General features: G+C 37.1%; 1 protein-coding gene across 7 annotated transcripts; it reads right to left on the reverse strand.

Annotated features, from left to right (window-relative positions):
* Window positions 1–7,416: 7,416 nt before the first annotated feature.
* On the reverse strand, window positions 7,417–23,759 carry Znf207 (zinc finger protein 207). 7 transcript variants are annotated; one of them, XM_013152169.3, is made up of 12 exons: window positions 23,574–23,759; window positions 21,722–21,848; window positions 16,626–16,764; window positions 16,055–16,222; window positions 15,868–15,943; window positions 15,266–15,313; window positions 13,848–13,918; window positions 12,144–12,301; window positions 10,830–10,922; window positions 9,639–9,881; window positions 8,415–8,574; window positions 7,417–8,274 (listed from the first exon to the last, which is right to left on the reverse strand). In XM_013152169.3, the coding sequence occupies exons 1-12, from the start codon at window positions 23,612–23,614 to the stop codon at window positions 8,114–8,116; spliced, it is 1,485 nt and encodes a 494-aa protein (XP_013007623.1). In that variant the 5' UTR covers window positions 23,615–23,759; the 3' UTR covers window positions 7,417–8,113. The 7 variants fall into 7 exon arrangements, with proteins under 7 accessions (XP_013007623.1, XP_013007622.1, XP_013007625.1 ...); XM_013152168.3 differs by having other exon boundaries at window positions 16,055–16,225; XM_013152171.3 differs by lacking the exon at window positions 15,266–15,313.
* Window positions 23,760–23,790: the final 31 nt, after the last annotated feature.

Genomic DNA, 23,790 nt, shown 5'->3' on the forward strand with positions numbered 1-23,790 from the left:
TTTAAAAGGTGAATATAAGAATCACTATCGGAGTGGCTTAAGTCAAATACCCTGGACTCAAAGTCCTAGACTTCTTATTGTGTATCAATAAGGGCAAAACCAACTGGAGCTTTCACTCTTCCTTTTACGTACAGGTACGTATCTATTAAGGTAATAAAGTATCATACCATTACTACAACTGCAGTTAGCAAACCTAGTTCTTTGCCCCAAGTGTTGAGTGTTTGAAAGTGTCCAATGGATCTGTTATTAGTTATACTCACATTTAAGTAACTGCACAGCTTTCTTCTTTGTGTGGGTTATATGGATATGTTTGAAAAAAAAATAGGAACATCAGGTACTTACAGATTAAACTAACCTGTACTGGCAGGGCTGTGGGGTTTTTCTTCTCTACCAGTAAGTAGCAAATGCTGAAATTCTGCTGCTAGTTAACAAAAACACAAATTGTATTAAACTGAGGAGTTCAATTCATAGTTTAAAAGTCAATGTGCATTTAATTTCCTCAGAGTCTGATAGTAATACACTGAAAATATTCCCTAAGTTGAACAGAAGTTATGTTATACTGACTATTAAATTTAAGAGTGACTTTATGAGAATGAGCTAGTAACACTGAGTATATCTAGGCCATATCTCAATTTTAACACAACTCTAATGGGAATTGTACTGGAAATAATTGATTACACAAAAAAGGGGTGGTAAACTGTCTCTTCTAAATTTAGTATGTAGACACACCTCTACAGAAAATGTTAATAACTTTTCATTCAACTTTTATAAAACCTAAGGTTTCTAATTCTAAAAACATGCACTGAGAAGCAAATTCTTTAATTCTTAAATTACATTAGCAAGTTTGTTTCAATATAGGGCGCTTCATTTAATAAACAGATGACCCACATTTCTGATTCAAACCTGTAAAAATTCTAACTATTCTTTTCGGAAGTTAACTGGTCTGGAAAATAACACTGAAAAAAAATTTTTTCGTTTTCCCCTTGCAAGTAGTGGAGATCAAATCCAGGCCTTTGCACTGAGCTACATTCTGACCAGCAGACATTTTCTATTTTCAGAGAGGGTCTTGCTCAGTTGCCCAGGTGAGTTGCAGAGTGGTAATCTTATAGGCTTGTGCCACTACACCCAGACGGTACTGTAAAAACTTTCTGTTTTAAATACATCTTAGAATAATTTAGAAATAAAATGTCAGCAATACCTACAGCAAAATATGAATGAAAAGTCAAAACTCAGCTAGCAGAAACACTACCTTGATAGTTGATGTTCTTATAAAAACTATAAACTGTCTCTTCTAAACTACTACTAGCGGTTTATATATCATAAACCAGGAAAAGACTTCATTTTTCTTTTTTGGGTAAAAGATTTAGTCCAGGGCCTTGTCTATTCATCATTGAGCTACATCTACATCCCCAGTTTCGTCCTTGATTTTCACCCAAATTGGGCATCAATAAATTTCATTAACAGTTCCTCAAATTTAACAAAAGGTGAAGACATTCTTTAACCATAATAATAGCCAAAACCAAAACAAATATTCACAAATGCTGATAAAGAACTTCACCTTTTTATAAACATACCTGATATGTTATAAGCACAGGTACATATTCTGTAGTTAATTCTACCAAAATGAACATGAAAACAAATTCTCATGGATCTTCTAAAGAACCTAACCAAAGTAGTTTCTGGCAAATGAGCCAATCTGATTTATTAGTGCTCAAACTGCTTCAGAAAATGGAAAATAGTCCAAATTAACTGTAATGAAAAATCTTTTAAGATGCTGCAAAATTCTACCTTCATATAACTTCGACATCCTCTCTAGGATAATGAATTTCACCATGAAAATACAAGATATTAACTGAACAGATTCAAAGAAAATGAAAAGCTCTCCCTTTTAGGACCAAATATTATGCAAAGAATATACAGAACTAAAAGTAGTTTTGAGCATTACTTTTTGATAGTGTTACTTAAATCTATTTCCAAAGAGAAGTCAAGTTGGAACATTGAAAAATATGAATGTTGGGGCTGGGATTTAGATCAGCGGCGTAAGCGCCTGCCTTGCAAGCAGGCAGTCGTGAGTTCGATCCCTGGTACCGATAAAAAAATGAAAAAGTAAAAAAAAAAAAAAAAAAAGAATGTTTTAAGGGGTAACTACTTGGCAAACTTTACCTAATAATACACAATTATCATATATCAATAAACTAACATCAAAAAAATTATCGAAGTTTAACTCCAAAAAAACACTTAGAAAAAACTTCTAAGTTTTTATCAAACTTGTAAGTTTAACAAAAGAAAATGAATTTAATTCAAAAGGGGTCCAAATTTAAATTTTGCTTTCCTCAATTCCTAGGCATTCATTTGACTTAGATCTGACATAGGGATTCTTAAGAGCTTGACATTGTACTTGGGGCATGGATTTATTTCAGTGGCCTAGCACCTGCTTGGTAAACAGGTCCTGACTTCGATTCCTGGTACAAAACAAATCAAAAAAGGCACTATACTTCTAAAAATTTAGCATTGCTGGACATGGTGGTACATGCCTATAATTTCAGCAGTTGGTAGGTAGAATGAGGAAGGAAGATTGCCACTGAGTTCAAGGCCAACCTGACCCTAAGTGAGGCCCTGTCTTAACCCTCCCTGCAAAGCAGCATTAATTATGTAACTATGAATAACCACATTTGAATGACTATATGTAACATATTTTTTTAGTACCAGGGGTTGAACTCATGACCTTGCACATGCCAGGTAGGCACTTATGCTGCTGAGCTAAATCCCTGGCCTCTATAACACTGTTAGAAGTAACATTCTTTTTTTCTTGAGACAAGATCTTGCTATGCAGCCCAAAATAGCCTCGATCTCACGATCTCACAATCCTCCTGCCTCAATCTTCCAAGCGCTGGGATTTTAGGCTTGTACCACCACACCTAGCAGAACCTCGTATTTTACTAGGAAACATCATAGAAATGAAATGATTTCTTTACTATAAAATCAGATTGTTAAAATGATTTGGATGACATAAAACAAAATAAAAGGTTAAAAAAAGGAAGGAGTTAACTCTCATTGTTATGAGATGGTTGAAGAGAATTAGAGGCACATTTACTTACAAAAATCTGCCCTATAGTCCACAGTCTCATAAATGAATCTCCTTTTAGGACTTTTCCATATAAGTTTGATAAAAGAAAATGAATTTAACTTTGGAGAAATGTTCAAAAATTACTCAATCCTATGTAGGCAACTAACACCTTTAAAAAAATACACCCGATTTATAGAAATTTTGGGTATGTCTTTAACCCCTAAGAATACAAGTATGTTGCATGTCTACTTTTATCAGTTTACTCAAGCAAAATTATACCTAAATGACTTCAATATTTTCACCAAATTTTACTAGTAGACTTTCTATTGAAAATTTTGTAATTATCAAAACTTTTTGGCCACAAAATTACCAAAATACCAAACACACAATTTTCTTCTGGGGAGGGGAGGGTGGGTTGTTAGCAATCAAACTCAAGACTTCGTACATGCCAGGCAAGTGCCCTACTGAGCTACACATGTAGTCCCAAAGGATACATCTTAATTAGTTATTACTGCTGTCAACAAACTGTGCCATTAGTAAGTATCACCGCTCATTTATTCCATGGGGTGGAGACAGGGTCTCACTATGTAGCTCAGGCTGGTCTTGAACTTGTGGTAATCATCCTGCCTCAGCCTCCTGAGTGCGGAGATTACAGGAATGTACCACCATGTACAGCTAGAATAACGTCAAGGAGCTCTGAAAGATTTCATTTATTGGGTGGGGATGTGGCTCACTGGCAAAATGCCTGGCAAGCATGAGGCTCTGAGTTTGATTCCCAGTATCGCCCCCCCAAAAAGGGATCTCATTTACTGAAGAATAATATAATACAGCTCCCATTAAAGTCTTAAAGTATTAAATTACTAAATTATGCAATATTTGTAATGGAAGCAAGAAAATATGTATTTATGAACAGTGTAAGTCTGAAATAGGTCAACATCTGGAACCCTTTAATGCATTTTATAACCCTTGGATGAAAATCACAGTCCCAGGTTTGCTGGGTATTGTACACTAATTATATATAGTGTACTGTTAGTTAGGGTGACAGCTTGAGCACAAGGGGAAAAAAATCCAGATTCGTATTTTAGCCTCTCTTCCATTTTCCTCTTTATTCCCTTCCCTAAAATAGACACCCATACAACTAATCTGACCAAATAAATCTCAGAAACAATGTGGATTCTATTCATGTACACATTTTGCATAAAACATTGGTCAGTAAAGTTGGAAGTTAACCTCAAATGTATTAATTTCAAAACCAATTTAGCACATTATAAAAGGAACTTTGCCACATGATCTAATTTCTATTTAGCTACCTGAAATTTAGTGATCTATTCATGTTGACAGATCTGCCAAACACATACCACCCTTTTAACAGGTATGTAGTCTATACCCATCCAAACCACACAAGTACACATAGATATCATCTTCCCATTCTTCATAGGGCTCTACATTAACATTTGCTCTAATGTGGTGAGGATGTTTGAAAATATTAAAAATCACAAGCTTTTCCAGATGACCTTTCAACCTCGATGTTCAAAGCATAAAATCAAGAGTAAGAATACAGATTTCAGTACCTATCTCATTTCCAGTAATTACTTATCCTTAAGGTTAAATTTAAGTTTCAGGAGAAAATAACTAGGACGATTTTCCTAGAAAAGTAAAAATTTGAACATTTATTTGCCTCCAAATCAAGAATATCAAATTATACTAAAGTTCAATACAGTAAAATGAGCCTTTACTGAAGTTATTAAAGTTATTTCTTTAAATGTTTAACACCACAGTCAAACGTGAATATTAATATAGAGCCTTCTCTGCCAAAAGAATATAAAAATCCTAAATTTAATTAAATTTAGGGGCCTTCACCAAACTTGCTGCAAGTTTGGGGACATAAATATCCAACAGCCATAAAGCTGTGAAAGCCCCTATAAGGAATAAAATAAATCCCACTTGCCTCAGACTGAACAGGGCAACACTGAGACTCAGCCTCAGCCTGTCCTATGGCAGGGCTATAGGAAGAAAAAAATTTTAATTTTAGAAAAACATTACCCAATTAATTTAAAAGACATGCATTAATTTTTTTAAATCCCAATGATCAAGCAAACAAAGGAAAAAGAGCAGTTCCTTTTGTCTACTACAATTTCACCTGAAGCCCACTGCTGATTTTGGGGGAAATTTCCCCCTAAATAAATTTAATTAAACTGAGTTAAGTTCATTACATAACTTGATCAATGGAATAGGTATTTTCCCCACATCTAACAGCAAATGTGTGAGAAATTATTAATACACAATGTATTCAAATCATAATTATAGCACCCACTGGAAAGCTGAACCTCATCTGCAGGTCTCGTTATTATCACTAGTAGTAAAATCTTTTATAGAAACTAGTGCCAGATAAAATGTTTAAGTTGTTTCTGCTTTTTAAATATGGCTAACAGGAGTGGACAGAAGGCATAGCCAAAACCACCAGCCCTATTAATCTTACAACTTCCTTAATTATGTCATCCCAAGTACCTGCCTGAATATATCAAATCCCAAAAGTAGTTTTGTGTGAGGTCAACTGCAATTCACTTTGACTGAACTTCGCATATTACCTAGGAAGCATAAGCCAAAGTAGAAGAGTTACTCAAACAATTTTATCCACTCCCAATCACATTACAGACCCCAGAAGCACTTAGGTAAAAGGTTATTTTCTAGAAGCTTAATTATCCTTGGGTGCACGCAAAATTGATGGTTTAAGTATACTAAGTGGGAAAAAAAAAAAACAAAGTATACTATCTGGGCACCACCTCTGAGCTAAGTAGCTAAAAACACAAGAAAGATCACATACCATGTATAACATTTTAAATAAGAATCTCATTACTTACTAAAGTTATTTTCTTTCAAATCTCAGAGGGCAATAAACATTCATAAAACACTGGCCTTCTTTGCATAAAATGCAAATAAAGCTCCACATGATTTTTTTTTTTTGAATCGTATCTATCAACTTCCGCATTTTGCTTCTAAGACATGAAATTTCTGAGATAGCTTGTAGGGGAGAATATTTCCTATTTTATCATTCTGAATTAAACTTTGACATCTTAACCTTAAATATTAATTACCTTCTCTTTTTAAGTGTGTTTCTTTGAAACAGGGTCTGTCATGTAGCCCAGGCTGGCTTTTGACTCAGCCTCCTTAAACTTTCAATAGAAGGTTTTGTTTTTCTTGCATTACACAAAGTATGCTGCTACATCTAAGTATGTGCATATTCCAAACAAGTCAGTTAAGCAGGCACAATCAGTGAAAGAAGGATCTGAGATTTAGATGCTTGCACAAGGAAATATTTGGTATGTATGTTTTCTTTTCAAGCTGGAGTATTTTGTATGTCAATGGTATCATAGCACAAGAGCTACTATAAAACCAGCGGAGCAAAGTTAAATACAAAGTCTTGTAGTATTTCTTCAATGTAATTCCCTGAAAGTTAAAGTTTTACATTTAAACTTCAAAAAAATCATTAAAATTTCAGTTTGCACTTTTAATCAAAACCTTCATGTAGATTATTAAAATGTTACCGTTTTCTTAAAGTCATGCCCCCAAATAGACCAACAACTGGTATTATAGGAGACTTGCAAAAGCAGTCATTTCTACAGAGAAGTTCTCTAAAGGAACATAGTAGTACTCAAAATTTTCAAGGTCAGGAATATAGTTTAGCAGCACAAGCGCCTGCCTGGTAAGGCAAGGTCCTGAGTTTGACACCTAGCACCAAAAAAAAAAAAAACCTAAAAAAAAAACCCAAATCCAAAAAAATTTCAAAGGATGAAAAATTTACCAGTAAAGCTGGGCTTCATAACAGAAAGTATCCATCTAATGGAATGAACAATGTAACCTTCAAATAAATGTTAATAAAAGTTGCCAATGTACCTGTTAGCCATCAAACCGCCCTCACAAGTCACCTTTATCTCCTCAATATACATAGAACATATACCAACTACTACTAGTACAAGAAACTATTACTGCATGCACCTAAGCTTCTAGAATTTTGCACCCAAAAAGCTTCTGAGGTCCATGCAGTACTTAAGTTTCAAAAATAATTGGAAGGAAATGAATGGGTCTGGCACTAGGTTCTAAACATCTCAGCAGGAAGGAAGGAATATTTAGCATTTACATTTTAAATTCTATGCCATCTGAGGATACCAAAGGGTGTAAAAATGTGACACAATAAAAGATTTCATATCATCAAGTAATGATTCACATGTATCTAAGTTCTTTTTTAACTTAAGTATTAACACATAATTCTATATATACAGCTCTGTTTAAAACATGCAGCTAAGAAACAATCTACCATTCAAAGACAGAATCCAATGATTTATCAAAACTGCATTGGTAACTAGGATTTTTATTTTGTGGACATCTACTATGGCATGCATGTGTACAAACCTTTCAGGCAGTGGTCCACAGCTGGGTTATCAATAAAAAGGCATAAATTTTTCTCTCATTTTATTACAATGAAGTTTAACAGTACAGAAAAAAGTCACATGACCTTGTTGGGTCAGATTTCTTAAACCCTGCAACATGAGGAACTCTAAATACATTAAATATTGTTACACATTCAGATTTCCAATGTACAGGTTACTTGGAAATAGTTACAGCCCTCACCAAGCTAGGTTGGGGACGTGAAGTCCAACAGCATCTGAAATGCTATGAAGGCATAACTTTACAAATAGCAATGTAAGCTTACAGAACTTGCCTTTATTAAGGTGGTATGTTCATGTAATTCCAGCGCCTTCACAATTTAACGAACCAAATTTACTATACTTCACTTCTAAAAACCTAGATGAAACATGAAAAAGAAGCCATACAGTATAAATTGCAACTTCAGGAAAAACTCCTGCTTTTATTATTCCAAATAAATTTTTTCCCATGTAAAATAAATGTCCAATAGTTCCTGGTATGTGGGAAGATAATGTTTGTTAAAGTCACAATGAAGCCTTATTGACGGAAGCTTGGCTATATAAACAGCACAAGTTGAGAAAAGGTTTAATCTCCAAACCTATTAGACTGGATGAAGCAAGATCAGTAACGGCCACCTTGCGACATTACAGGAGGTCTCATTCCCATTGGAGGTCGAGGAGGCCCACCTTGGTAAGGGGGCACCATCGGCGGTCCCTGCCCATATGGTGGCATAGCACTAGGAAGATAACCTGGCATGCCTTGATGATGACCACCATACTGACCTAAAAAACATATTTCAAACACAAAAAAATACAATGAGTTGGTATATGAACTGTAATTGTAACTGCAATGTACTTTTCAGATAAATTTAACTTTCTATATATATCCCCAAAAGTCCACTAAACACAAAAAAGAGGAATACCATGAGGTGGCATTGGAGGCCTCATTCCTTGCTGCTGTGGGATGCCTGGCTGTGGTGGCATCATACCTCCAATGGGTCCAACTGGTGGGTTACCGATTGGGGCCTGTCCTGGTCGAGGAAGATTACGTTGGTATTTGGGTAACTGTGCCCTTCTCTCTTCCTACAAATAAAAGTAAATACAAAACATTAAATACATGAATGCAGGAAGGTTAATTAAGCATAAAGGCAAGAACCTGAAATATAATTTATAGAGTAACTTAAAAAATTTACGTTTCTCAACTAAATTAGTCTTCCTCCGTAAAATCAGTGCAACTACTCCTTAAGAAAATCCTTGTTTGGGCCGGGGATATAGCTCAGCAGCACAAGTGCCTACCTGGCAAGTGGGAAGTCATGAGCTCAATTCCCGGTACCAAAAAAAAAAAGAAAAGAAAAGAAAAGAAAAAAATCCTTGTTATGTTTGCTGAACCTCACTACGGACAGTTCAAGCTGGCCTTGGAAGTATCTACTTTAGGCACACCTTAACCTTGAAGTGGTCCTCCTGAGTGCTAAGATTATAGGTGTGCAATATTGTCAATCAGTGCCATCTATACTATAGCTACAGTATCACTTCTGATAATACTTCAAATAAACCTAACAACTTTACCGGAATTTCTACTTCAACAATAAGCTGTACACAACATTATTATCAAACTAGGTATTAACTTTATCAAAATAAATTCCTTCACAGGGTCTTCAAGGGACCCACAGGTTTCTTTAATCAATATATGCATATTACTGCAAATACTAAAACAACAACAACAAAAAAACTTTTATGGTTTTCTGAGACAGTCTCACTACGTAGTTCAGGCTGGCTTCAAACTCCTGCCTCAGTTGTCTCCTTTGTCCCTGCTGCTTTCTTCTACTTCCTTACCCAGTGTTGAGATAATAGGTATGTGCCACCAGGCCCATCTAAAAATGATTTTGAGAGAACTAAACTTACTATCTTCTATTAGAAATAAGAGAAGAAAAGCATCTAAGACAAAAATATAATAAACATCTACTTTATTATTTTTACTCATAATTATTTTATTATCATTTATTAAAAATCAGAATGATAAAAACTATTTGGGAAGTATTAAATCATTAAAACCATCTCAGTACAAACTAACAATTTTCAAATGGACAAGGTACTACTACAGTTTTTTTTCCCCAAATGCTCCTAGTATAAAACTGAAAACAACTTACCAGTGATATATCCTCATCTGGATGGATCAACTTACTGGTTGCACTGGTGGTTGTAAGTGTAGCAGGCTTACTTGTTATTGAAGCTGCTGGTTTTGCTGCAGTACTATTGGTAGTACTAGTGGTTGAAGCTGTAGACTGTGTATAAGCAGGGAATGTAGGTTTTGGGGGTTCTGTAGTTGTGGCAGGAGTACTATTTAAAGGCTTGAAATCTGTACCAACAGGTCCTTGAACAGCTGCCTGAGCCTGTAAAACATGGTATTTCATCAATGAAATCGCAAAACCCAAAGTTGAGTTTATGAACAAATTAACTTAAAAAAGACATCAAATGTAGTAAAGGACCAAACTTTACATAAAATTAAAGATGAAAAATGCTCCATACAAAATAACCCTTAGGAATATCAAAGATGCTGCATTAAAGTCACATCATACTAAAGAAAACAAAACTTATGTAACCTTTTAGATGTCTTTTATCACCTCACCCAAAACTTAAATGTCATGGTTTGTAAACTATTCCAGATTGCTAAAATACAGCATACCACAATCTAATGCGATCTATTTCTACTCATCTATATAGTTGCTTAAAGTAATTAATCTAAAAAGCAACTAAAAAAAAGTTAGAAACTATAAAACACGAGGATTTGGATAAACTCCACTTAATTTATTATGAAAATTAGTGCCGATGGCAACATATTAAAGATAGGTCTTTAAGACTTTTTTGGTAAAAGTATTCTTTATATGAACCCTCCAAATTAGCAGTGGCTAAATGATTATGGACAAAAGGATTAACTTAGCAGGCTCTTTCAAATAAAGTTACCCGTAACAAATGTGTTACTTTCATAATAGCAAACATCTAAAATATTGATTAGGTCAACTTTAGAGCCAAATGCACAGAACTAAATTTCCTTACACTGAATACGATGCATTAAACACCATGAATCAAAATTGGCTTAACCATTGGATACTATAAAGCATTTACTGCTTACATGCTTTTAACCCTTTAGAACCAAAGAAGTATGGGTGCTGTTTTTTCAATATGAATTCAAATTTCATACACAATTTGATTTCTAATGAATACCATTGATTTTTAAGAAAATTACATATTTTGAAGAAAAGATTTAATTTTTATGTAGGGTCCAAAGGGTTAATTTATAAAGCCATTTTAACAACTTTAAACTGCAACTTCCTGCGTACTTGTGCTGTGCTAGGAAACAGAGCTTTAGAAGATGCAGACAGACTTTCTGAATTGGATGAAGCTGTACTTGAGCTTGTTACAGGTGTCCCCATCTGTAGCATAAAAGAAAGGAAACAATGAAAAGTCTCCAAACAAATGGGTGAAAATAAGCCATGTGGCACTTTTTAGTATAGACTGGATCTTTGTAAATGCAAAATTTAACGCAGTCAAATGTCATTTTAAGAGGCAGGCAGTTAATGCATTTACAATAAACAAAGTGAAAGTATGAGCCTCAAAAAAATCTTAAAATTCTGTATCAATAAACCTAGTTAACATAGTTTCTTTTTTAAAAGCCACTATGTTTTGCACTGTGATATTTCAATACCTCAAACTAAGAATGCTTTAATATTAACATTTCAATTCTATTTCATTGACTCTACAAAAAAATTTTAGCTGAAAGTTTAGCATGTCTTGCCTAACATGCACAAGGCCCTGAGATCAATCCTCAGTCCCAGCCAAATACACAAAAAATTAACATTTGTAATTAACAAAATCTCTACCCACAAAAATTTAATATGCTTAAAAGGCAATTAAAGGTAATTTGGGGGAGTGGGGGGTACCAGGGATTGAACTCATGATCTTGAACTTGCCAGGCAGGCACTGTGCCACTGAGCTGTATCCCTGGCCCAAGGTAATGTTTTTAATTTATCACCTCCAAGCAGAAAGACAAGGAACAATCCAAAAAGGAAATTAAAACACACACACACACACACACACACACACACACACACACACACACACACACGATAAATCCATCCATCTACATAATTCTTGGGGGGGGGGAGTACATGCTATGCATAACAGAAGCACTTCTACTTAAGTTTTGAAATCTTTGAAGACCACTAGAAAAAAATATGACTAGATCAAAAGCCATTAAACAATCAAAGAGTACAGCATTGTAATCTATCATGGGTTCTAGACTACAGCCGACAGGTGACATGCTAAGGTCTTAGGAACTTTCAACTTGGCCTCTAGCCTTAGCCCACGTTCCTATTTCAATAGGAAAGGAGGACCTATAAACATCACCCTGTGTTTACATCACCAGAAATTCAATTTTTATTTCTAACTAAATACAAAGATAAAGAATCTAGAGCTATATAAAAAATACTAGCTTTGACTCCATTTAATCTTTCACCAGTAGAGGGAATTAAAATATATAAACACTTGTTTTATTTAAAGAAATTCTGACCCAAGGTGATTTTAAAGATTTCTATAAAACAACTACACTCAATCTTTAAATTTTAGTACACTTCTTTTCAGCCATTTCATCTTACCTGTCCTGCACTGGGGAAAAGAGGCTTAGTAACTGGAGGCTGTGGAGCAGGTACTGTTGCAGTTGGTGCAGGTGGTCTATTAAGAATACCTGGTGCTGAAACAGCCTGTGCCTGAGTCATTGGAGGAATTCCAGGACGTGGAACAGGAGGAGGCATGCCTGCAGAAGAAATGTCAGAGGGAACAACTCAATGAAACATTTAGTTCAGAATAGAATGCTTTAATACTGACAACTATTGAAGAACTTGGGCACTTGTTTCTTGCAACAAGTTAATCTCAAATGTTCCCTTCATTAGCACTTCAAAATTTTCTTCTGTAGACCTTATATATAGGCAAAATAGTAATTACGCCTACTAGTCATATCCATCTGGTCAATTTCTTAAACTACAGAATGAGTTATTCCTTTGACTATTTTAAACAAATTATTCTAAAATTCACTTTCATTTTTCAAAATTTCTCATTAACTTGTACTGTTATCAAGTAAACACTGATTATCTTTTACTATTTTAAATGCCTACACATCTTACAGCACAATGTCCAGTCTTAAATGTTGTAAGTTAATGGCTTTACAGCAATAATTCTAAGTTCGCTATTACTTTTTACTGTTTCCTTTCATATTAACTATGACAAATACTTTTAAATATGCTATGGATTGCAAACTGAGTATACACTAGCACAAAAGGCAAAGCAATTAACCATGCATCTTATCTACCACACTTAGTTGGTTTAACAAATCCCTTTCCCCATACTATGCCTACTTTATTAAGCTATCATGTCAAGAACAGTCCAGAATAATGGCACACGCTATAATCTAAGCATTTAGGAGGCTGAAGCAGAAATTCAAAGCCAGCAGGGGCTCCATAGTGAGTTCAAGCCAGCCTACACTACACAGTGAGACTGTGCCTCAAAAAACACAACACAACACATGGGTTCTTATCACCAACTCATATAAATCAACCGTTTTTGAGATAAGTCAATCCTGACGCTTCAAAAATTTACTGGATCTCAAGTGTAAAACACACTTTTTTTTTTTGGTCTTTTTCCTTTTTATCGGTATCGGGGACTGAACTCACGACTGTCTGCTTGCAAGGCAGGCGCTTATGCCGCTGAGCTAAATCCCCAGCCCCCTAAAACACACTCTTTGAAGTACATTATCATTGCATAGGTTTTGAGACTAATTAACTCCCTTGACTTTTGTCTTTTTGAGACAGGGATTCAGTATATAGTTCAGGCTAGCCTTGAATTTGCAACACTCTTGCCTCAGCCTTCTGCTGGGCTTACAGGCGTGCACCACCAGACCATCCTTTTTTTTCAGTATTTTAAAAAAAGTGGGGGGGGGGGCCTGGGGATTTAGCTCAGCGGCATAAGCGGCTGCCTCGCAAGTGTGTGGTCATGAGTTCAATCCCTGGTACCGATAAAAAAAAGAAAAAGACAAACACACACACACACACACACACACACACACACACACACACACACACACACGGGAGGGCCCTACCTTAACATTTCTCACATTAATTTTACTATTTTTCAGTACTAGGAAACTGAATCCAGGACCTTCACATTGAGACAGATTCACACTAAATTGCAATAAAATACCCCGGACAGTCTTCAACTGAAGATCCTCCTGCCTTTGTAATAGCTGGGATCACAGGCATGTATCACTGTATCCAGCCATAAGAAGGAAATTATTTAACATGTTATACCTGGTGGCATGCCAGGCATGAGAGGTGGTATTCCTGGTCCAGGTGGCATCATTCCACCCATCGGCATCATTCTATTAGAAAGCAAATTTCAAGAAACAAAAGTTAACAGTATAAATTATAAGAAAATATTCTGGCTAAAGATTGAAACAATACTAGATAAAAGACTTGACTTTTAATACTGAAATCAATCAAAGCAACCCACCACATATACTACAATAATCCTATCAAAATCCATCCTCTGAAAAACCCAGGAAACTCTACCAGTAAGAGGGGAGAAAAATCAATCTTAGTTGACAAAAGAAAAAATCACTGAGAAATATTACCCTAATGTGTACAGAAGGCTTTATTTAAAATGTATGTAATTGGGAAGCAAAAATCACCCTTTGTCCTGCCTGGAAAATACTGACACAGTATACATTAAACAGAAAAAAAAATTTCTTAAGAGTTTTCGAGTTTTTCCAAAAGCAAAATACTGGATATATTTTACACTGTGAAGAACTTTTGTTTTGGAGGAGCAAGTAACACTACAACCAAAATTAATGATCAAAACTGGAGTCAGATTGCCTTTCTTATTTTGAATAGCTACGTAATACTTCGTTACTGTTTAAAGCCCATATTTGCTTTTCTCCCCCCTAAAAATAGCCCACCTTTACCCAGTGTCCAATTAACTAAAAAACAAGCCGTGAGCCAGTGGCCACACCTGAAAACCCAGCACTTGGGAGCCTGAGACAGGAGCACAGCAGTATTGAGGTCAGCCTTGGCTGCATAATGTTCAAAGGCCAGCCTGAGCTGCACAGGGAGACTATGTCTCCAAAAACCAAACCAAAACAAGAAAACACTCATAAAACAAAGTCTCTCACTGGGACATAGCTCAGTGGCACAGCGCCTGCCTAACAAGTACAAGTCATGAGTTCAGTGATTCCTGATACCAAAAGGAGGAGGAAAACCAAAAAAACCCAAAAACCAAGTGTCTCGACTCAATACAGGACATTTTTGCATTTGTTGTCAAGAATTAAACCCTGGTCCCTCAACTGTCAACTCCCTTTAGGACTTTTTATTTGAAGTTTATTTGAAGTTTAACCTCTAAGTTCTAAACAGAAAAAAAAAAAATCATTTACATTCAGTAACAAAATATGTATTCCAAAAGAATATATATTTTTTCTTTAAGTATTAAGTCTTACTATCAAGTCCCATTACTTTCAGCAGTGTGGAGAAAATAGCTGCACACTTCCAAAATGTTTAATGGTCTATTTCCTCACATTTTAATTTCATCCTTTAAGAGACCTATTTCAGCTTGAAACTTTTAGAAGTTTTAGTGAGAAAGATAAAAAGTCAACTGAATAGATATCATTAAACACACACAAAAAAATGACATTATGATTATACCTCCTGAATTACATTATGAATGAAATGCTTACATGTTTTCACCGCAAAATGACTGGGTGTATTTTCTCTGATGATGCAATCTGTGAAAATGTATGACAAAATCAAAATCTAACTGTGATTTTCAAAATACAGTGGGAAAGTGTATTGTATACCTCTCATATCCAACAATATCTAAGTAAAAGTGACGGCCATGAGCACCTCGGATTCACTTTAGTTTTTGATGCTTTGACAATTATTTACAGTTTCCTTCCTGTCATAACTACAGAGTGTCACAGATAGTCTGCATCTTTAGAAACTGTAACCTACAATAGTTTAAACCAACTATTTAAATATAGTAAATGCAATTGAAGCAGACGGCTGCCTATGTACACACTAAAACCCAAACTCCTGCAGTGGCAAATTTATATCATAAATGTATTGACTGACCCCTTACCACACAAGGCTAAGACTTAAGACACAGCCCGTATCTTCTAGAAGCAAAAAATGCAGTCATATTCAATTCTTACAATACCCAAGTTGAAAAAGATCATTACTAAACACAAACCAAATGAAAGCTTTCTTTCTTTCTTCTTCTTTTTTTTTTTTTTTTTGTCTTTTTTCTTTTTATCGGTACCGGGGATAAAAGCTTTCTTACCCAGGTGGCATTCCTGGCATGACTGGTGGCATTCCTGGCATCAGAGGAGGAACACCTGGCATTAAGGGAGGTATGCCTACAAACAAGAATTCAACAACAACAAAAAATTAAGGAGTTGAAAGTAGGTAATACTTCTATACCTTATCAACAAAATCCTAAGAATATTCAACTTTAAGAAACATGCTACCTGGAGGCATTCCTGGTGCTCCAGGTACAGGGGGCAGTCCTGGCTGTGCTATTGGGGGGATATAACCTTGCTGAGGTTGAACAGGTTGTGGCTGAAATGAAGTTGAGGCTGCAGAGTCATCATCATCATATTCATCAGAATCATCTTGTTGCTTCTTTTTTTGACTTTCTGCTAAGAAAAAGTTTTAGTTAGTATTTCCATAGATGCCAGGCATGGTCGCACATGCCTGTAATTCCAGCACTCAAGAGGCTGAGACTGGAGGATCTCCACAAGTTTGAGGCCAGCCTGGGATAAAAAGTGAATTCTAGATCAATCTGAACCATATAGTGAAACCTTGCCTTAAAAATTAGTAAAATAAAAGTTAGAATTTTGTCTCTCTCTTTTTTTTAGGTGCCAAGGATCGAACTCATGACCTAGCGCTTTGCCAGGCAGGTGCTTCTGAGGTAAATCCCCGGGCCCAAAAGTTAGAATTTTGAAATTTATCATCTACTACTAAATTTGTACTTGGTGATAGTAATGCCTTTAACAAAGGGATGCTGCATTTTTACAAAAATATACCTTAAGAATTTACCTTGCGTTTTCTGTTCAAGAAGTCGCCGTCTTTCATCCATGTCTTTTTCTGGAATGCCTTCCATTCCATATATTTCCAATTCTATGTCTGTTCTCCCAGGTATTGCATTTGGTACAGCATCTATTGTCTCTTTATGTACCTAAAATTAAAAAGCAAAGCTTCCATTAGATGAACAAAAATGTTTCAAACTTGTTTGTAAGTAATTTCAAATTACTCAAACAGTAAAATGGTTAATGAATGGATCTATAGTGAGACTAACTGGATTCAATCCCTTGTTTTGCCACTTCATGGCTTTATGATACTGAGCAAGTCACTTGACCTCCAAAGCAGTTACTCCACCTTCACACTGGCTAACTTCTTGGGTTATTGTTAGGATTAAGTGGTATCTAAATAACAAAAAAACACCTACCAGAATATCTAACAGAGTATGGTCTCAAAAGCCTTAATCTGCAGTCTTAACTGTTTGAATTATCAATAAACAAGTCATCCTACCCAAATCAGACAGGTTTCAAGTCTGAATAAAGATTAGGATTACTCTCCCGTAATCTTAATGTAAGACCATGGGATTTTTTGTTTTGAGACAAGGTCTCATTATGAGGTTCAAGCTGGCCTTGAGCTCACTTTGTAGCCCAGGTTGATCTTAAACTTGCAACCATCTTCCTATTTCAGCCTCCCAAATGCTGGGATTATAGGTGTGCATCACCATGCCTGGCCAAGACCATGTTTTCAGCAAGGGATGCAGTTCAGTGGCTACAGTATTTACTTTTTCCTTCTTTAAAACGCTTTCGTATTTTTTGAAATACTGAACATTAAATTCAGGGAACACTAAGGTACATTATCAGCCTTTTTCTTTTTTTTTAAATCTTCACAAAGGATCTGGCTAAATTGGCCAGGCCTGAACCTGCACATTCTCCTATGCCAGCCTCTGAAGCAGCTGGATTTTCATTGAGAACCACCACATGTGGTTTTTCTTGCTATTCTTTCTTTTCTCTTTTTTTCCGGTACCGGGGATCGAACTCCCAACTACCTGCTTGCAGGGCAGGTACTTATGCCGCTGAACTAAATCCCAAGCCCCTTTCTTGCTATTCTTGATAAATGTAATGAAGCAATAAGGTTAAGGCCAATCTAGGCTACACAGTACATTCAAGGTAAGCCTGCATTAAATAGTGAAACCCCGTTTTCAAATAAATGAATGACAACAAAAGATTAGTTGGTCAGCTGCTGGGAAGAAAAATAATGGATCTTCTTAAGAATCCTCCATTTCAGTACAGCCAGAATAGATTTCTCTTAACTAAGTTATCTGATCTCTGTAAAAAGACAGAAGCAAGCATTGAAACAAACCAGTTGCCAACCACCTAATGCCTTAAATTTCTCTTCTATAAAACTGGAAGTACTGGGGCTGGGGATTTAGCTCAGCAGCATAAGTGCCTGCCTTGCAGGCAGGCAGTCTTGAGTTTGATCCCTGGCACCGGTAAAAATGAAAAAGACAAAAAAAAACCCCAAAAAACTGGAAGTACTTTTACAACTTAACTGTCAAGCCTATCTCACAGGTTGTGAAATAAAAGCACTGGTCAATTACAAATGTTGCTAATGTGCTGGGAGTGTAACTAGGTAGTACAGCACTTTTCCAGCAGGCATGAAGCTACTTCTTATTTTCTCTTTAAAGCAGTTTAACCAGCCGTCATCCTAAATGGCCGCAAGACTTTGATCAATTCTTTCTCAGGGCTAGAGATTTCTCAGTAGGAAAAAAATCTTGTGTAGCACACATAAGACCCAGAATTTGATCAATTACCGGATTACCAGCACATAAACAGGTACACCCCCACACACACAGAAACCAACCCCAAGAACCTGACTCTAACTCATTCTTAGTCCAAAGTGGTGGCACACAAGCAGCTGAGACAGAAAGATCACTACAAGTTCTTGCCCAGTATGTACTACATAAGTGAGTTCAAGGCCAGCCTGAACTACAAGTAGACCCTGTCTCCAAAAAAACCCTCATCCTTTAGCTAAATGTGGCGACGCACACCTGTAACCTTAGCACTTTGCAAAGCAGTGGCAAAGGATCACAAGTTTAAACCCAGTCCGTACAACTTTGTCCCAAAAATAAATAGTAGTAAAAGGCCTGGGGATATAGCCCAGTTTGAAGTTCCTCTGCTCCAGAACCATCACTCCTCACAAACAACTGACTTCCAGGCTATGACTCTTGGTTTCCAATTCCTTTCAATCTCCTTGGATGGTGCCCTTTAATCAATTTTCCAACCTCTAACTGTTGGGGAATGGCCCAATACAGAGTGCCCCTGTACCTCTTCCCTGACTACATTATACTCTCAAGGTAAATATCTCTATTATTAGGGCTTCAGTCATCCTTATTCACCCTGAATTTGTATCTCTAGTTCTACCTTATCCAAATTCCAGACTGTATTCAACTGCTTATATAACATGACATGACAATAATCCTAACTTTGACAACACTTTTGTCAAATTTAACACAAAATTAACCTGTGGTTTTCATCACTAACTCTATTTTTCCTGCCGCTTTTCACAGTACATGGAAAATCATTTTTCTTTCTTTTTTTCGTTACTAGGGATCGAACTCATGAGCATGTGCTTGCAAGGCAGGTGCTTACGCTGCTAAGCTAAATCTCCAGTTCCTAGAAATCACTTTTAGAACAGTCTGAGACACTAATTCTTCACAATCATCGAATCTACCAATAAATTTTGGTTTGTCATTAATATCTCATTGCCTGGAATACTCTTAAGTCTCTTAACTAATCTCCCTATAATTTACAGTCTAAATCCAACCCTCTATCCAGAATGATCCAAAAAAAGCGTAACTGTATCAGACCATGTTACATTGCTAAGCAAATCCATTTCATTCAGAACTGAATAAAACTAAAATAGTTACAGTACTGCCCTTTCCTTCAATACAGGAGAAATCTTCACGTGAGAGCCTTTAATTTATTGCACCCTAGAAATAGTTCTTTCTCCTTCAGGCCTCTTCTCAATTTCAGATCAGCTTCTCAGATTTCCTATCTGCAGCCTTCCATACAACACCTATTTTAGTTTTCTCTACTACTTGTCACCTTAAGATAAACTTTATTTACAGCTTTTTCCCTTCACAATATACATTTAAATTTCACAGGGGCAGAGACTCATTTTAGTCAATGCTGATTACCCTATCGTCTAGCACAATGCAGTTCTATAGACATTTTCTGGGGCGGGGGGTGGATCTTCTTGAGACAGGGTCTCACTGTGAAGTTCAGGCTGACCCTGAATCACTTTGTAGCGTAGGCTGGCCTCAAACTTGCAACCATACTGTCTCAAGTGCTGGGATTAATTACAGGCATGCCATCACACCAGGATCATTTTCTGTGATTGACACAAATGTTCTATATTTACTGTATCAACAGTCATCCATCAGCAAAATGTACATATTAAATACTGGCAATGTGATTAGTAAAATTATGGAAAAGTCACATTTTTAACTTTAATTATTAAATAGCTTCATAAAACTTGTTGCTGCATGAACAGCCACTAGTTAACATACAGTATATTCAAACAAAAATTACAATAAAACAACCAAATGAAAGAAATTTATATAAATTTATTCATTTCTGTGGCACTGAGGATGTAACTCAAGAATCTTGTGTTGGGCTGGTAGCTCAGCGGTATAACGTAAGGTCATGAGTTCAATCCCCCATAACAAAAAAAAAAAAAAAAAAAAAGTGTCTCGTGCACATAAGGCAAACTCTACCACTAAGTGAATTCCGTATTCCCATATAAATTTATGGGAAACCAGTATCTCTCTCTCTGCCTCCCACCAAAGTAGTTTCTAACATATAAGGATTTACTCCTCTCACATTTCTCTAAAGTCTAACTTAGATTCAAGCAGCTCTAACACTGGCAAAAGCTGAACTCAGTTTGAATGTGACATTAGATTATAAAAAAAATTTCAAGGGGCTGGGGATTTAGCTCAGCAGCATAAGCGCCTGCCTTGCAAGCAGGCAGTAGTGAGTTTGATCCCCGGTACCGGTAAAAAGGAGAAAGACAAAAAAAAAAAAAAAAAAAAAAAAAAATCAAAGATTTCAGTATGTTGTAGTAAAAAGAATCAAGAAACTCAAATTAAATCACGTACAATACTGCCACCTCAAAAGGAGTAAAAGGAATGAACTGTGGAATAAGCCTAGCCCTGGGCAACAGATTGTAACAAATCAATCCTTCAATGGCAGTGAGTAATGGTAGCTAATTACAGATTAATTCTTATGGCCAGACTGTTCATGATTAAATCGTTGACCTTCTCTCACTACATATTCAGAGGAGACATTTTATGATCTGAACCTGTTGTCAATCTAACTTGGAATAAAAAAATTATCCATAATTAACAAGCAGCAGCTGGGCAAGATGGTATACACCCTATAATCCTAGCACTTGGGAGGCCAAGGCAGAAAAGACTGTTGCAAGTTCAAAACCAGCCTGGGCTATAAAGTGATCCCAATACCAGTCTGAACTGCGCAGAAAGACCTTCTCTCAAAAAAGACAAAATGCGAAACAAAACAAAATTCTAAATCAAGCTGCATGTTTGCCTACACTAATCTTAGCACTCTGGGTGAGGTAAGAGGATGAAACCCAGGGTAGTCTATTTAGTGAGACTGTCTCAAAGCAGGGTAAGGGTGTTCTGGGAGATACAGCTCAGTAGTAGATAAGGTGCTTAACCCTATGAGGCCCTGGGTTCAATCCTCAACATCACCAAAATTGGTGACAGAAAAAACAGCTTTGGATTTTTTTAAAAGTACTCTGGCAATCTTACCTACTGCAATAAGCAAAATAACTACAATTATCAAAGACAAATTCAAGATTTTTTTTTATATCATTATCAAAAGAACAAAAAAATACCAAAAATAAAATCCTCACCTGCAGCCGGGCATGGTGGCACATTCCTATAATCCTAGCACTTGAGAAGCTGAGGCAGGAGAATTGTTTGCAAGTCCGAGACCAGCCTGGGCTACAAAGTGAGCCCAAGGCAGCCTGAACTGCCTAGCAAGATCCTGTCTAAAAAAGACTCCCCGCCCCGCCCCCCAAAAAAGAATCCTTACCTGCATGCAATGAATAGCTAAACCAGGTCCAGTATATAGTTTCTTATGGCATATATGGCATTTAAAATGCTTTGCTTTTTGATGCTGTATAAGAATCTTCTCATCATCAAAATCTCTATTACAATACCTAATCAAAGTTGTTAAGGTTCAAAAGAAGCACAATGACAATGTCCATAAGAAAACAATTTGCACAGCCTGGAAGCAGTGTGCACCTCTAGTCCCACCTAGTTAGGAAGCTGAGACAAAAGAACTGCTTGAGCCTATGACCTTGAAATAGCCTGAGCAAGAGGACCCCGCCCACCTTTTATTTAAAAAAGTAACATAATATTAAAATACAATAGCTAAAACCAAATGTTTCACAATCTACTTTGCTATACAATTAGTAAAGACATATGCCAAATGGTTCCTTATTTTCCATTTCCTGGAAGTGCAACTTGCTTCATCTCACACACATATATACATCTCAGTTTCTGGCAACATACTTTTTTTTTTTTTTTTTTTGGTACCAGGGATCGAACTCGTGACGTAGCACTTGCCAGGCAGGCACTTATGCCGCTAAACTAAATCCCCAGCCCTGGCAATACACTGACGAATTCTTAACACAAGCGTTGTATGAAACCCTTTTCAAAGTTTGACACATACAAATGCATATGGAAAAGCTTTCTTCTTAAGAAACCCTTAAATTTATGTTCTAACATTACTTTCAGTCCAGCGGAGGCCTGTAATCCCAGCATTGAGGAGGCTGAGGCAAGAGGATCTCGGAGTTCCAGGCCAACCTGGCCTACATAGTGAGTCTGAACTACCCTGTCTCAAAAAATCAAATAAAAAATTTTAAAAATTCAAAAAAATTAACTTCGTGGTGAATAATTATCTACATCATTTTGAATAAATAAAGTTGCTTGCAATTTCGTATTAGTGATGCTGGGTAATGAACTCAGTCCAGAGTGGATTATTCTTACCTTATACTCCGATTTCCCCACCAGCACATTACAAAATCAGTGACCGACCTTAAAGTATTTCTAAACTATTACTTTAAAACATCGGCTCTGTAACAAACCGATTTTTTTTTTTTTGGTCGTTTTTTTATCTATACCAGGGATCGAACTCACGACTGCCTGCTTGCAAGGAAGGCGCTTATGCCACTGAGCTAAATCCCCAGCCCCGACAAACTGATTTTTAGGCACAAGCCTGTAAATACAATCAGTTTTAACAAAGTACGTTAGGGTTTTAACAAGGTATGTCACAAGATGAACACTTTTGTGCGCGTTTTCCTTCCTGATAAATGTTTTTCCCGTCCTACAAAATTGGGTAATAGAACTCCACCCTCGCAGAGAAAGGCTGGCGAAGACTAAAACACCCGAGTGCAACAGAGAAGCTAGATCTTCGCCAAGCCCCGGGGGCGACAAATGGTTCAAATCCTGTGTTAACGGGGGCCTCTACTGAGCCACCGACTGGACTGAAACCGAGACTCCCGGAGATCTTCCGCAACCCCGCGGGAGTCAATCAACACACAGCCCGAGGAGGAAGTGTCTTTGTTGAACCGTCACCGAAACACAGACCGGGCTCCGGGACGCGGCCCTTGGAGAAGGTCCCGGCCTCCTTCCTCCCAGGCGGCCGCGTCTCACCGAACAGATCTCCGAGTCACGAGTCCACCACACAACACCCGAAGCCTCTAGCCTTAGGACCCCTTATTCCGAGAAACCTCCTCAAATCCCTTCCCGGCCCCCGGTCACCCTGAGGCCTCGCTCCAGACGCCCGCCGCCATCGGCCAAACCCCAGGCCTCCAGGTCCCAATTCCTCAACCACCGGCACACCGGCCACTCGGCCTTCACTTCAAACTGACAAAGGATATCAGCACCACGGCTTCAGCTGCTTCTTTTTCTTGCGCCCCATAACTGCGCCCAACCGACAACGTAAAAAAGAGACGAGAAGAAACAGGAAAAACGAGCAGAAGAGCGCTCACTTTCCCGAACAACTGCCACCACGGTGTCCCACAGGAAGCAGACACAAAATGGCCGACGCCCTCGTTTGCGCTCCGCCTCCCGATAGGCACTGCGGCGGGAGGCGGA

The sequence above is a fragment of the Cavia porcellus genome, unplaced genomic scaffold (assembly GCF_034190915.1).
Source record: "Cavia porcellus strain 051 isolate PalLab524CR breed Dunkin Hartley unplaced genomic scaffold, mCavPor4.1 scaffold_6, whole genome shotgun sequence".
NCBI lineage: Eukaryota > Metazoa > Chordata > Mammalia > Rodentia > Caviidae > Cavia > Cavia porcellus.